This window comes from Condylostylus longicornis, unplaced genomic scaffold (assembly GCF_029603195.1).
Source record: "Condylostylus longicornis isolate FDR11 unplaced genomic scaffold, ASM2960319v2 ptg000022l, whole genome shotgun sequence".
Lineage (NCBI taxonomy): Eukaryota > Metazoa > Arthropoda > Insecta > Diptera > Dolichopodidae > Condylostylus > Condylostylus longicornis.
The window spans coordinates 3,759,659-3,774,578 of NW_026577991.1; the positions used below are offsets into that span (position 1 = coordinate 3,759,659).

Sequence of the window (14,920 nt, forward strand, 5' to 3'; positions counted from 1 at the left end):
ATTGTATCCTGTATATCACTATAAATTATGTACAAAATGGCATAACTTTATTTTTTTAAATAAATTAATAAATTTTTTATAATTTTAAAAGTTTCTATCCTTTCTTTATTCTGTAAAATTTAGAAACTTTTCTTTCATATATATTTTTAGCAGAATAGCGACTTTCACTTGAATCACCAATAGGTCATTTCTAAAAACGTTCTCGTACATACAAATTGCTGTGTTTTCTAATCTCGTCTTATAAAAAGAAAAACTCCGCCAGTATATCAGGTACTAAAAAGCTATATTCGTTTAATTATTATCATCGTCATTGATTAAATGTGTTTCAGTTATAGTTATGATGACATACATATGTACGTTTTTTTTTCAAGTTTTATATTTTATTAAAATAATTTATTAGAAATAGTTAGAAAATTCTGTTCTTTTTTATTTCAATTTTTTTAAAAAGGTTGGACAACTCTAATAGAAAATATTATGAAACGTATTTGAATTAAGTCCCAACACCTTATTGAATCTCATACAGCTAAAACAAGTTATAAAAGAAATTAGTTGTGCAAAATGTTCTATCTGCATTTTTAAAATTAAATTTTAATTCAATTGAACCATTTTGCTGCTCTTGCTGCAGAACTTATCACAATTTTCAAATTTTCTGACGTTTATGAAAATATTTTGAATTTGGAAATTTTTGGAAATGAAATATTTTACTTATGTACATTGTTTTTACGTTTAATAGTTAGCTAATACGGCATTGCTGAATCTAATTTTTTATAATTTGTCTCTTAGAAAAGGTACCAAAAATTGACTTGAACTAAGAACTACACTTTTGTGAAAAATTGTGAAAAATCTCATTTAGACATCTTAAATTTTTAAAGAAACTTAAAGAAAAATATATTTAGATTTATTTGATAAATTTATTTAACAAAATAATTAATATTTTAATGATTGAGAATGGTAATTAAAAATTTTTTTAACATTTTATAGAAAAAAATAAAAAAAAAAACATTTTTAAAATTCGATATCTTCTATTTTTTATACCTAAGAAGTAAAATAGAAACTTAATGATTATCGATACATTTATTTTTATAGTTATTATAACAGAATTAGCTTGAGATTACTTATTTAAGTTACTATCATCTTCTAATATAGTATCTGACAATATTACACGTATTATATGCCTGTTAGTTAAATATTTTGTATCAGTTAAAATATTAACATTGGTATCATCACCTTCTTTTATCAAAAGTCCAATAATTTCAAACTTTATTTTTCGATTATTTTCAGCCAATTCTTTTGAAATTTCTATTAACGAATTTATAAAATCAATTTTAATATTTTTTTTACCGAATTTACCTCGAATTTTTTGTATATTTTTTGATTTTTTTATCCATGATAAAAATTCATTTTCATCAAAATTCTCCTGGTCACAGTAAACATTTAAAAATTCTAATTTTTCCAATGAACAAAGTTTCGTCCAAAAAAGACAATCAGCATTTGTTAAACGATTTATTTCTAATTCTTTCAAATTTTTTAATTGAATTATTGTATCAATATTCAATTCGCTTAATTGCAAATGTTGGCTTACTAATCCAAGATATTCTAATACATTTGCTTTATTTTCAACACAGCTTAATAAAAAATCTTTTAAACCAATATCATCTTTTTCCAATTGCATTAATTGTAAACGAATTTTTTTTAAATTTTTAAAAGTTGGAATTTTTTTTAGAAACGTATTTTCTGGACGATACGATGTTAAATGAAATTCTTCGAGTTCTAAATTAACAAAATTAGAGAAAGGACTTCCTATAGCATCAGCATTACGAATTCCGGTAACTTTTAATGTTTTCAATGGAATTTTTTCTAATATAGGTTTTAAGTTACTTGTTTCTATTTTTTCACAATTATTCAAACATAAATAATTCAATTTTTTCAAATTATGCAAATATTTACCAACAAGTTCCTCATTATCACTCAAATCAAGATACTCCAATTTTTGAAGTTTAACAAATTTTTTAGCTTGTTCATCTGTAACATTACAATTTCTTATAGTAAGATGTGTTATGTTTTTCAGTGATAAAGAAATTTCTTTATTACTGTTACAATATTTTTTATTCAAGTTTTCCAAATGAAGTATTTTTAAATGTGGAAAATATTTAAAAATAAAGTCATAAATACGATTAAATTTACGTATACGGCAATCAACTTCAAGAGTTTCAATAAACTTTCCGATAGTTGTTACGCTTTCATATATTTCCAACAACGACATTCTTGATGTATTTTCTTCATTTAATTTTAAATGCCTTTCATTTTTATATATCAAGAGGAAAATTTTTTTGAAACGATCAGAAAGAATTGACATTCGAACTTGATCTTGAAAAGGCAAATATGAAAATATATTAAATAAGCAATAATCGTTTAATTTTAATATGAAAAAGTTTTCGGTATCATTATCATCAATTTTAAGTAAAGGTTTGAGACGTTTTTTGTGCGGTTGTATCCAACTATCTGCGCCGCGTACCTCTAAAACAACATTACCAACTTTATGATTACGTACACGTAAAGTTTTAGATGCACTCTCAGATTTCAAAAATTTTACTATTGCTCGATATCTATGACCTTCTGCTGTTTTATATTTCTTTTTATACGTTAATGTTTCAACTTTACCAAAGTGATCAAAATACTTTTTCAATTCATCGGAGCTAAAAGTTTCTGGTATATTAGAAATGTATAATGTATAAATTAAAATATTATCTTCAGTGTAGAATTTTCTTCCATGACCACGTATATTGTTTGAACGATCTAAAAAATCAAAAAATTAAAAATAAATACAAATGTTGTCAAGGTTCTTTTAACTTTTCTCCATATACATACATTATCCCATATGCATGAATTCGATATTTTTTTTTAATTAGGAAAAATCATATAACTTACCAACAGTATGAAGATCATGAGCCATATCTAAGAAAGCCTTAAAATGGATTTCAAAAAAGGAAAACTTAAATCTTTTAAGTGGTAAATTAAAGTGTAAATTTTCAGAGCATTAATTTAAGTTTTAAGCAAATTACATGAATCTTATTCTAACCAATTGTTAAAGAATGCGTTCAGAAACTGCCACTGGCATAAAATGATGATGAAATGTCATATGACGATGTAAATAAAACAGGGTTCGGAAAAAATTGATTTGAAGTTTTTAAAAGTCTTCGATCATTACGATACATGGATGGAAGACAATTAAGGTTTTGTATCACATGGCTGTTTTTTGTTTTTGTGTTTAAAAATATTTGAAATAATGTGTATTTCTTTTTATTTATTAATTTTCAATTTATTTGGGAAGTTCTTAATACGATATGCAAAATTTTTTGTTCTTTCTGAAATCTAGATTTTTTTCCAAATTTTCAATTAGAATTTCACAAGTGTTAAAATTTTTTAATAACAGATCTCTTATTCTTGAAAAAGAAGAAAGTACACTAAAGTACGTCAATTATATAATATAATAATAACAACAAAACAAAATCGTGGATCAATTCAGGAATGTAAAGCGCAACAAAAAAAAATTTCTAGGTAACTACACAGCACATGTCACTTAAATGTAGGAATATGCCACACAATGTTGAAATTATAGTCGTTATCATAGTATGATGTACTATACTTAATATAGTACTTAATTAAAAAAATAAGAGAAAAAACTTTGGAAAGCCTAAAATCAATTAGAAAAATGTCTTGAAACAAGTAAACATTATCATTTCAATTTATAATTTCCCGAATAACTTTATCACTTGCGTTCCGTTTTCAAACCAATACTTTAAATAAAAACCAAACATTCACACTGTTTAGTTTTAAATTGAAAAAATTTGAACATATACAGGGCTTAATATTAAAAAATTTTCACAATCAATTAGTAATTGTCAATCGATTAATTCATCCCTGAAACATCATTTTTCTGAAAACATAAGCAAAAAGCAAAAGTTGTGTTTTAAAATAAAAATTAAATATTAAATTAAAAACAGTAGAACTTTTTATAAAATTATATTAAAATTAAATATTTAGAAAACTAAAGCTAATATTTTCATAAACTATTGCAAATAATTTTATTAACTAAAATATATTCTATAAGTGAAATCAATAAACTATTAAAAGCACATTCAACACAAGTTTTAGAGAGGACAAGCGTATAGCGTTATTCATTATATATTTTATATATTTATATCTGACATTAACACCAGAAAATTAAACGCAAAAATTGATCAAATAAAGAGAGAAAACATGAATGGTAAATCTAAAACTCCAACTGTGCCTTTTGATGCACAAGCAAGAGAAAAACTTGCATTATATGTCTATGAATATCTACTACATGTTGGAGCTCAAAAAGCAGCACAAACATTTCTATCAGAAATAAGATGGGAAAAAAATATCACTCTTGGTGAGCCACCTGGATTTTTACATACGTGGTGGTGTGTTTTCTGGGATTTATATTGTGCAGCTCCAGAAAGACGCGATACTTGTGATCACTCTACAGAAGCGAAAGCGTTTCATGATTATGGTTTTGTTAATCCTGTTGGACACACTAATTTCAATGAAATGGGTGCTCATCCTTTCCCCAGTGGTCCGCGATATCCATCTGGACCAAGACCAGGTGTAAGGATGCCCCAAGGAATGGGAGGAGATTTTAATGGACCGCCAGGTCCACAGCAAATTATGCCGAGTAATATGGATTCTATAAGGCAAGGTGGTCCTCCAGGTATGGGTCCAATGAACCCAAGAATGAATCCGCCGCGTGTACCAGGAATGGGTCCTATGGGTCCAGGTTATGGACCAGGAGGAATGCGCGGTCCACCTCCAAATAATAATTTAGGGCCAGGACCGTCTATGCCGCCTGGTATGGGTATGGGTGGAAGTAGGCCGCAGTGGCAGCCAAATTCATCGACACCAATGAATTATTCATCACCATCACCTGGAGGCCCTCAAAACTACGGAGGTCCTCAAAATTCTAACGGTCCACCAGGACAGGGATCGAATATTATGCAATCACCTCAAGATTCTTCAAACCACGGTGGCGATAATATGTATCCAATGATGAAGCAAGGTGGTAATATGGGCGGTGGTGACTTTTCAATGGGAGGTGGTCCAGATGGTGGTCCTATGGTGCATATGGGACCAAACTCTATGATGGGCTCAATGGGTCCAAATATGGGCTCAAATTCTTCTATGGGTTCTATGGGCGGCCCTAATGCAATGAATTCAATGGGCCCTAATTCAATGAACGGTGATGGATTAGACGTTATGAAGAATTCGCCAGCTACAGGTCCAACAACACCGCGAGACGATTCTAGCAGTGGAATGGGAGATTTTATAGGCAGCTTTGGTGGACCTGGTGAGAATAATAATCCAGCATCCTTATTTTTCTAGTAATTTACAAAATCGTATTTATAATATTAAAAAGTAATTTGAATCACTTTATTTCATTATTTTGCTCATACATACATATTGTACTTATTTAAAAGCAAAAAAAATCTTTTGATTTTCTTTCGTTAGTAGGACCGATTTTTTTTAACTTTTAATTTATATGGAATATTTATCTTTTATTCGTTTACAACTGTCAATTATTTTTAAGCTAATAATACTTATTATAATATAATTAACTAAAAATAAAAATATTTTCAAAATTAAATTATAATTTTTTGAGAAAATTTTAGATTTTAGATATTTAATAAATTCGAAGTTGTACATTCTTCGATTTAGATTTACGTGACTATGTTCAATTCAAAGAAGAAGTAAAAATTCAGTTTGTTGATAACTGGAACTGAAAACACTTAACAATGCAGCATTTTATCAAAATGAATGACTTTGAGTTTTATTTTTTAATTCAAGTCTGTGGTAGCACTAATTTGCTACGTAAAAGAAATTCTGTATGGTCACACCGCAAGTTTATTTAATTAATATGACTATTGGTCACACTGCAATAATACATAAATCAATTTTTGTTTATTGGGTGATAAATGTCAAACAAAATTCAACAGCTGTGGTCAATATTGTACTCAATTCACGCGTGCGATTGAAAAACAAAATTAATACCGCCAAAAAACCGGCATATAAATTGTGCCGTATCAATAAAACTTTTAAAATTAAAAAAAAAAGAATAAAATTTTTTTTTGAAATTTACATACATAAATTTTGTAAGATAATTCAAATAAGTTAAATATGAGAGGGATTCCAGCAAAAAGAATAAAATATAGTTTGGATATACCTCAAAGACCGAATGTTATTGGTACATTACTTGTTTGTGGTCAAGGTGAAGTTGGGCAACTTGGTCTAGGAGATGAAAATGAGAGAAAACGACCTACTCCTGTCCAATCAGTAAAGGATGTTGTGGATATATGTGCTGGTGGCATGCATAGTATGTGTCTTACTAAAAACGGAGATATTTATTCATTTGGTAAGTATCGAAATTGATATTGAAAATTTATTTATTAAAAGAGTGATTTTGAAAGTATTTTTGAATATTTCCAATCTATTAAGTTATTTCTTTTCCTATTCATTTGATCTTTGATACAAAAGTACTTTTCTCAAACAAGTATGTGTAATCGATTTTCGTTCTATTTTTAGGATGCAATGACGAAGGCGCTTTGGGTCACCCAACAACAGAGGAAGGTTCCGAATTAGTCCCAGGAAAAATTGATTTACCAGGTAAATCAGTAAAAATTTCCGCGGGAGATTCGCATTCTGCATGTCTATTAGAAGATGGTCGTGTATTCGCATGGGGAACATTTCGTAATTCTCATGGTGCAATGGGTTTAACTATGAATGGAATAGAACGCTTACCAATTGAAATTCTACCAGGGGTTAAATGTTGCGATATAGCATCAGGTGCGGACCATTTAATATTACTAGCATGTGATGGAAAAGTTTTTACAATGGGCTCAGGAGAACAAGGGCAATTGGGCAGAATTTCTTTACGTTCTGCAGCTGGTGATTCAAGACAAGGGAAAAATGAACTCTTAAAACCAGCTCCAATAAGTATTAGCAAAATTAATCGATGCGATGGTATATGGGCAACCACTTCGTGCACATATTTAAGGAAATATGATTCAACAGAAGTTTTTGCTTTCGGCTTAAATAATTATCATCAGTTAAGTTTAAAATCTGCTAAAACAAAAGGCCCTCCAGAATTAATAATAAATCCAGTTGAAACAAATTATAAAGATGTAAAGAAAATTTGTGGTGGTCAACATCATACATTATTGTTAACTAACGATGGTAAAGTTTATGCAATTGGTCGTCGAGATTATGGTAGATTAGGGCTAGGAAACCTACAAGATGATGTGAATGAACTAAAATCTATAGAAGCTTTTGAAAAATTGAAAATTATTGATATTGCTTGTGGTGAAGCTCAATCATTTGCTATTGCAGAAAATGGAACTGTATATGCTTGGGGCATGGGAACAAATTTACAACTTGGTACCGGAAATGAAGAGGATGAGGAACAACCTGTTGCAGTCGTTAGTAAATCATTACAGGACAAACGAGTTATTCGAGTCGACAGCGGTGGCCAACATAGTTTATTTTTAGTTTCTGACGCCAACCATAATAATAACTATCAAAAAAGTGTAGAACCAGTTGTTAATAGTACAACCACGAACGAAGTCACTGAAAATGCAACAGTAACAAAAGTGAAAGGTCGTAAAAGGAAGGCTCAATAAAAATAATTAAATAATTTTTATTATAAGATAAAGCGTTTTTAAAAAAAAATTTAAATTACTTAACTTTGCTTACTTAAATTCCTCATCATTTTAATAATCCATAAAAATGTTTACGTTAAAATTATGCAACGTTTTTTTCCTTTTATTGTTAAGAATTTATTTTGATTTTGAAATTTATTAATAAAATAAATAATATTAAAATTTTGTTATTCAAAAAAAAAAGAGAAAGATATTAATTAATATAGGTATTTGGTGAGGATAAGAAATAATGTTTTCTTTTAAAATAATCTGACTTTTGTTTAAAAAAAAATATGTGAAAAACAATTGGAATTAGTTTTAATATGAAATATGAATCATTCAACCTTTTGTTAACGATATTATAACTTTATATACCTCGTAGAAAAACTAATTAATTTATTCATTTTGTATTAAAACCCTTTAGGTGTATGTAGTCTTTTTGATTGATAAGTTTCAGTAAATGTAAAAAATGATTTTAAGTAAAATAAAATGTAAACTCTTTGTAAGTCAATAAAATATGAAATAAACATATTTTTCCAAAAAAAAAAAATAATAAAAAAGCATTCTTTAGATTTCTGTAATAATCTTGCAATATCAAATAACTGATAGATTATCACTTTGACCTACATATTATGTATATATGTACATACTTAAATACATTAAATCAACAAAAGTCGCTTTTAAACTTTTTTAATAAAGTCTGGACGTATAGAAACTTTAACCAATAAGTTCCCAATCTTGAAATTGTTAAAAATTCCAAAATGTACTAATGACAAGTTATGAAGGTATTAGATGGGCACAGGATTTTCGATAAATTAGACATGCATTTCTACAATTTTAACTCGAAAATCTTTTGCATAATTACGGGTACAAATTTGCAAAAGCTTTGGTTTATTTGTAATATCTGCATCAGTTATAAACAAACATGCATACATTTATAAGTCATCTAGATACATTTACAATAAATTCTAAAATCTTTTAATAATGAATGCACATATTGCTTAAAAAACCCAGCTGATATTGCGCAAAAAACCGACGCAATTTAAATCCCTCGCTTATTAACCCCTTCAGTATAAGAATCTATCAGTCGTACACAACATTTGAACATAAATAATTAATGAGGTAACTTTTGAATTACTAAAGAAAAATTGTTTGTACTCACACATTAACATTTTTCGTATTACGTTATGCGTTTTTTTTCGAAATTCTCTTCTTACTGTTTGCAACCGCAAATTCACTCTTAATTAAGTAATTTTTCAAACGAAAGACATTTCATGTAATTTGTGCTTTAAACACAAAATGCTTTAGAGTTGAATTCTTGATGTTACTTAATTAATAAAATAATGTTATAACGAAAAAAAAAATATTAAACTTCAAAATTCAGTTTTCTTAAATGTATAAATTTTTAATTATATCGGTATTGCAGCAAACGAGTGATGGTAAGTTACTTTTACGATACTATCGGGTAAAAAGCTCACAAAAATTTGAGAGCAAGTAATTCTATGTACACAATAAATTTGTAATGAAAGATATTAAAGAGATTTTCTGAATCATGATCTAAAGTGGTTAAATAAATATGTACACACTTTTATTTTGACAGAATAATTTGTAAATAACAAACAATACAATTTTTTTCTACAGTCTACAGTCTGATTATTTGCTGCAACCTTCAATCGATATTATTATTATATCTACACACACACACATTGTTGTTAATTATAGCAATATAAATATACGTATTTATATATGTAAATGTATTAATATTTATTTATGACATAGAAGAAAGAGTTGGTATAAATTTTTTTTCGAAAATAAAAAATTAGAAAAACAGTACAAAAATGGAAAATAGGACAAAAAAATAATAATGAGAAAATTAATAAGAATAGTGTAGTTATAAATTATGATAACTTATTAGTAGAAGAAAAATTTGTAATATAAAAAATTTATTTAATGTTTTTTTTTTTTAGTATATATTGAAAAGTTGTATTGAATTGTTTTTTATATGTTACATACATATAAGTAAAATATACGAAATAAAATTAAAACGAGTTCAATGAAGCAAATCAAAGAGTATTTTATAACATTAATAAAATACTCCCTACACCAATAACAATAATAGTTGGATAATTTGAATATAATAGCTAATTAGATTTAAGTATCTACTAATACCTATATATATACCTATTAATTTTAATACAAGTAATGTTTGCACAAAGAATTACCCAAGTTTTATCATATAATTTAGATAAAAATTTATTATTCTCATTATTACGTAAGGAAATTTTGCAAAAAAACCTTCAAAAATTTGTGATAAAATCATTAACCCTTAATTCAATGACATTGGTAGCTTCTAAGGCGACTATGTATCATCATCCTTTTATTGCAAAAACAAAATCTATTTTAGAATTAAAATTACCAATAACAAAAACAATAATAAAAATATTTAGAAAATCTACTGTCACTTCAAATTGCTATCGCGTATTTTCAATATCATGTGGTTATCAAAACGCTTATATTAGTAAAAATTATAATTGTAATTTTTTAAGCAGTAATTCTCCAAAACCCTTTCTTGGATATTCATTAAATAAAAGATATTATTCCCGTTACGCAGCAAGTACAATAATGCCACATAATACGTTTAATTTAAATAATTATGATATAATTGGTTTTGATTTGGATGGTACTTTATTAAGATACAATTTGGATGCAATGGTTACAATGGAATACAATATAATTGCTAAATATTTAGTTGAACATAAAAATTATCCAAAAGAATTATTAAAACCGATTGATAATGATATTGATTTCTTACAGAAAGGTAAGTAGCTATATTCGTTATATTACCTTTAATCCACATAATCTGATTTCATTTTATATATTAATTCAAATAATATAAAAACAGTGTTGAAATTTAAATTTACTTAATAATTTAATATTTATTTCATTTTAGGTTTAATATTAGATGCTGTACGCGGAAATATTTTAAAATTAAGTTTTGATGGTGTAATATTAAAAGCAACACATGGAACTAAACTATTAAGTGAAAATGATATAAAACGAATTTATGGTGAAGAAAAAAAATGGGATTTAACGACTCAATATATTAATGATCCATTATCTGCATGGAATGGTCCTAATGCTGATAAATTACGAGCATTACTTGATTATTTTGATATGCCAGCATCATTAGTTATGGCAAGAGCTGTAGATTTAATAAATGAAAAACATAATAGTTCACATTTATCCGAATATAAAATATGGCCAGACATTTTAGATGCTCTAGTTTTTATGTATAAAAGAGAAAATTTTGCTTCTGGTTTTGGAGAATATTTTGAAGAATTAAAAAATAATCCAAATAAATATATTCATAAATCGGACCCATATATTATTAAATGGTTACAAGAATTAAAAAAAACTAAAGCAATATTTTTATTAACTGGATCAAATATTGATTTTGCAAATTTAACAGCAAGTCATGCTTTAGGTCATAATTGGCGTAATTTATTTGATGTTATTATTGCATTTGCAAAAAAACCTGGTTTCTTTACAATGAATCGACCATTCTATAGTTTTCAAGGTGGTGAAGAAGATCAAATTATACCTGATAATTCAATTAAAATGGGTAATGTTTATGCTCAAGGTAATTGGAAAAGTGTTGAAAAATTATTAGCTAAAAAATTTGGTAAGACAATAAAAAAACCACGTAGTTTATATATTGGAGATAATTTAATACAAGATGTATACACTCCATCGAAATATTGTGAGTTAGATACAGTTTCATTAGTTGAAGAATTAGAAGAGCATGAATGTCAAGATGGTTATGCATTTAAGAAAGTAATTCAATCTAGTTTGTGGGGCTCATATTTTTCAATTGACAATAAACCTACATATTGGAGTGAAGTTATTAAAAAGCATTCGAAAATGTGTTTACCAACTATTGAACATTTATGTCAACATCCACTCAATTATGAGTATCAATGTTCAAGTACAATAACAGAATAAGGTTTCTTTTGAAGACGTATATAAATTATTCAAAAGAAAACTAAGTGTTTTACATTTTACTATAAATAAAACAATTAATTATGTTTTATTCATAATTTGTTAATAGTTAATAAAAGTATTTTAAATATCAATACCTTTTGAAAGTTGCCTTAAATAAAGCAATTTAATGTGTTGAAAATTCTATGTTGAATAATAGGAAATAATATTTTATAAATTATTGATTTTTAGTTTAACATTATTTACCTACATGGTTGTATTCAGTTTTAATTCATTGTTTTGTAACATTTGGATACAAAAGATTTTTTAAATTTTATTGAGTCGAAAGTCAAATGTTATTTGGTTTATTTTGGTGTTTTCTTTTTAACGAATTTTTTGTAAGAATTTAAATTTTTAACATTTGTATATAAATAAAATTGAACAATATTGGCTATAAATACAATATATGTAAATTATTCAAAATTTTGTGTATTATTTTTTTAATAAAAGTTGTAACATAAATATTGAGATTTCCTCTTCTACTTCTGAAGTTTTTAATAAAAGCAGCGAATTTGCAAATATAAATTTTTATTTTTAAAAAAATAATTAGATTAACAAATACAAAATTTTTTAACATACTTATGTACGTGTAATATTTAATATATAAAAAACAACAATATAAATTTTTAAGCATTTAATTATGGTACACATTTGTTCAATAGTTTTTAACTATTTGTGAAAATAAATATTATGTAGGTATAATGAAAAACGAATGCATACGATGAAATTTTATAAAGAATATAAAATTATCACCCTAAAGCAGGTGACAAATTATTTTTTACAATTATTTAATACTATTTGAAATTGATAATTACATATTTGAAATTTATAAATTGAAATTTTTTCATAATATAAAAAAACTTACAAAAAATCAACAAATAAAAAAGGAAAATACTATGTATATAATGCTGCGAAAAAAAACAACGAAAAATACTTCTTTTAATTATAAATAATTAAACCATTTCTATTGCCATTGCTATTCCCATTCCACCTCCAATACATAGAGATGCAATACCACGCTTTCCGTTTGTTCGCTGCAACGCATGTATTAAAGTTACAAGAACCCTGTTACCCGATGCACCAATTGGATGTCCTAATGCAATTGCACCACCCGAAATATTTACTTTTGCGGTATCTACATTTAAACCTCTATTTACGGCAATAGCTTGAGCAGCAAATGCTTCATTTAATTCAAATAAGTCAACACTATCTTTTTCCCAGCCAGCCTTCGAAAGCTACAATTGTTGTATAGTTAAAAAATATAACACATTTATTGAATTATTATAAGTGAATGTTAAACCTACAACATATTCTACAGCACTGACTGGTCCAAAACCCATTATTTCCGGTTCCATACCACTTTGAGCCCAAGCAATTATTTTTGCTAAAGGTTTTAAATTACGTTTTGCAACTTCTTTTCCAGACACTAATAAAACAGCTGCTGCAGAATCATTAATGCCAGATGCATTTCCAGGTGTTACTGTTCCATCATTTTTGAAACACGGTTTTAATGTTGCAAGATTTTCAACTTTAGTGCCATGTTTTGGAAATTCATCATCTGCAAATGTAATATCTCCTTTCCGACTTTTTATTATAACAGGCACTATTTCGTTTTTAAAATAACCATTTTTTTGGGCATTTTCTGTTAACTGCTGTGATTTACAAGCATATTCATCCTGCTCCTGCCTAGATATTTTATATTTTTCAGCTAAGTTTTCTGCAGTTATTCCCATATGTATACATTTCATAGCATCAGTTAACCCATCATTTAACATTGTGTCAACGAAATTTGCATTACCCAATTTTACACCATCTCTAAGATGCATTACATGGGGACTTAAACTCATATTTTCTTGTCCTACACAAACAGTAATGTTTGAATCTCCACATCGAATAGACTGATACCCAAGTACAACCGACCTAAAATATAATGGCTGATTGTATTTATGAATTAATATTTAAATGATTGAAATATACTTTAAACCAGATCCACAAAGCATATTTATCGTATACGCTGGCACTTCAATAGGTAAACCAGCACCAAGACTTGCTTGTCGAGCAGGGTTTTGGCCCTGTCCGGCAGTTAAAGACTAAAAATTGTAAGTATGATGAATAAAAGTTTACATATCTAATTATTATAAAAATAGATCTTTAATAATAAGTTTACTTACTTGACCAACAATAACTTCATTTACATCTTTCGCTTCAATATTTCCACGTTTCAATACATCTCTTATTACAATACTACCTAATTCAGAAGCTTTCAATTTTGATAAAGTTCCATTAAAATTTCCTAAAAAAGAAAAGAGTCGAAGAGAAAGCTTGAATATTTTAATTTATTCAATGTCATTGTTATTCAATTTACTTAAGTTAAATAAATAATTTAAACAAATAAATTGTTTACATTACATTAGTGATGCATTACACAACAACGTGAAAAAGCTTTTGCATAGCACGTACGTATGTACATTTTTAATTAGCTTAATTCATTAAAGAAATTTTACCCACTTTTCCAATAAGTACATTGGTATACTTACGTACTAATATTAAAATTTCTATAATTACCTATAGGTGTTCTCACGGCAGAAACAATGTATACATCAGAATCGCACATTCTTATTTTAATGTTTTTAATTTTTATTTGAAATTATTTAAAAATAATTAATTAATGTTCAACAAAATTTAAAAAATTTAAAACATAACCAACTTATAGAAAGATCTAAGGGCAAATAAATTTAGTTGGCAATGTAACAAAACAAATGTGTATGTTGAGTAAATTAAAGTGGGATATACTCAAAGTGTTGCCTTCCTACTTTTCAAGTGATGTATTTATAAATTTAAAAACTACATCATTGACAGTCCATCTAGTTTTTTTTATATATAACTAAAAGATAAGAAAATTAGACGTACTATGTTTATTAAAAATTAATAGTTTAATTAATGCCTTAATAATCAGTGACTGCTATTAATTTAATAAACAGAATTTATATAAAATTCGTATATGCATAATATATGCTTTTTTCATGCTTCTGTATGAAACTTTTCTGTTTACGTTCTTCGTTTTTCCTCGAGAAAAGAAAAATTAATATTTTAAAGTATCAACGTACTTATTTACAAATATTTAAACATTACATAAGATGAGAAATCAAAAAAAAAGATTACAACATCCA

General features: G+C 26.9%; 5 protein-coding genes across 5 annotated transcripts; 3 read left to right on the plus strand and 2 right to left on the minus strand.

The window, feature by feature from the left end:
- Positions 1-970: 970 nt before the first annotated feature.
- On the minus strand, positions 971-3,076 carry LOC129606868 (uncharacterized). The gene is made up of 2 exons (XM_055517478.1): positions 2,929-3,076; positions 971-2,796 (listed from the first exon to the last, which is right to left on the minus strand). Exons 1-2 carry the CDS (start codon positions 2,951-2,953, stop codon positions 1,112-1,114), a joined length of 1,710 nt encoding a protein of 569 aa, XP_055373453.1. The 5' UTR covers positions 2,954-3,076; the 3' UTR covers positions 971-1,111.
- Positions 3,077-3,944: 868 nt separating this feature from the next.
- On the plus strand, positions 3,945-5,640 carry LOC129606840 (single-stranded DNA-binding protein 3-like). Its single transcript, XM_055517423.1, has one exon. The coding sequence runs from the start codon at positions 4,261-4,263 to the stop codon at positions 5,401-5,403; it is 1,143 nt and encodes a 380-aa protein (XP_055373398.1). The 5' UTR covers positions 3,945-4,260; the 3' UTR covers positions 5,404-5,640.
- A 369-nt stretch (positions 5,641-6,009) lies between these two features.
- LOC129606856 (regulator of chromosome condensation) lies at positions 6,010-8,234 on the plus strand. Its single transcript, XM_055517456.1, has 2 exons — positions 6,010-6,430; positions 6,601-8,234. Exons 1-2 carry the CDS (start codon positions 6,196-6,198, stop codon positions 7,692-7,694), a joined length of 1,329 nt encoding a protein of 442 aa, XP_055373431.1. The 5' UTR covers positions 6,010-6,195; the 3' UTR covers positions 7,695-8,234.
- A 1,379-nt stretch (positions 8,235-9,613) lies between these two features.
- On the plus strand, positions 9,614-12,642 carry LOC129606732 (5'-nucleotidase domain-containing protein 1). The gene is made up of 2 exons (XM_055517239.1): positions 9,614-10,530; positions 10,663-12,642. The coding sequence occupies exons 1-2, from the start codon at positions 9,915-9,917 to the stop codon at positions 11,712-11,714; spliced, it is 1,668 nt and encodes a 555-aa protein (XP_055373214.1). The 5' UTR covers positions 9,614-9,914; the 3' UTR covers positions 11,715-12,642.
- Positions 12,441-14,480, minus strand: LOC129606733 (acetyl-CoA acetyltransferase). Its single transcript, XM_055517241.1, has 5 exons — positions 14,316-14,480; positions 13,922-14,043; positions 13,728-13,840; positions 13,055-13,670; positions 12,441-12,985 (listed from the first exon to the last, which is right to left on the minus strand). Exons 1-5 carry the CDS (start codon positions 14,362-14,364, stop codon positions 12,704-12,706), a joined length of 1,182 nt encoding a protein of 393 aa, XP_055373216.1. The 5' UTR covers positions 14,365-14,480; the 3' UTR covers positions 12,441-12,703.
- Positions 14,481-14,920: the final 440 nt, after the last annotated feature.

Excerpts from the sequence above, each read along its gene's own strand:
- LOC129606868 (XM_055517478.1), bottom strand. The coding sequence starts at position 2,953 with ATGGCTCATGATCTTCATACTGTTG. Across the intron at positions 2,797-2,928 it reads TCATGATCTTCATACTGTTG|ATCGTTCAAACAATATACGT; the intron begins GTAAGTTATATG and ends TTGATTTTTTAG.
- LOC129606840 (XM_055517423.1), top strand. The coding sequence starts at position 4,261 with ATGAATGGTAAATCTAAAACTCCAACTGTGCCTTTTGATGCACAAGCA.
- LOC129606856 (XM_055517456.1), top strand. The coding sequence starts at position 6,196 with ATGAGAGGGATTCCAGCAAAAAGAATAAAATATAGTTTGGATATACCT. Across the intron at positions 6,431-6,600 it reads CGGAGATATTTATTCATTTG|GATGCAATGACGAAGGCGCT; the intron begins GTAAGTATCGAA and ends TTCTATTTTTAG.
- LOC129606732 (XM_055517239.1), top strand. The coding sequence starts at position 9,915 with ATGTTTGCACAAAGAATTACCCAAGTTTTATCATATAATTTAGATAAA. Across the intron at positions 10,531-10,662 it reads TATTGATTTCTTACAGAAAG|GTTTAATATTAGATGCTGTA; the intron begins GTAAGTAGCTAT and ends ATTTCATTTTAG.
- LOC129606733 (XM_055517241.1), bottom strand. The coding sequence starts at position 14,364 with ATGTGCGATTCTGATGTATACATTGTTTCTGCCGTGAGAACACCTATA. Across the intron at positions 14,044-14,315 it reads TGCCGTGAGAACACCTATAG|GAAATTTTAATGGAACTTTA; the intron begins GTAATTATAGAA and ends TTTCTTTTTTAG. Across the intron at positions 13,841-13,921 it reads ATGAAGTTATTGTTGGTCAA|TCTTTAACTGCCGGACAGGG; the intron begins GTAAGTAAACTT and ends TACAATTTTTAG.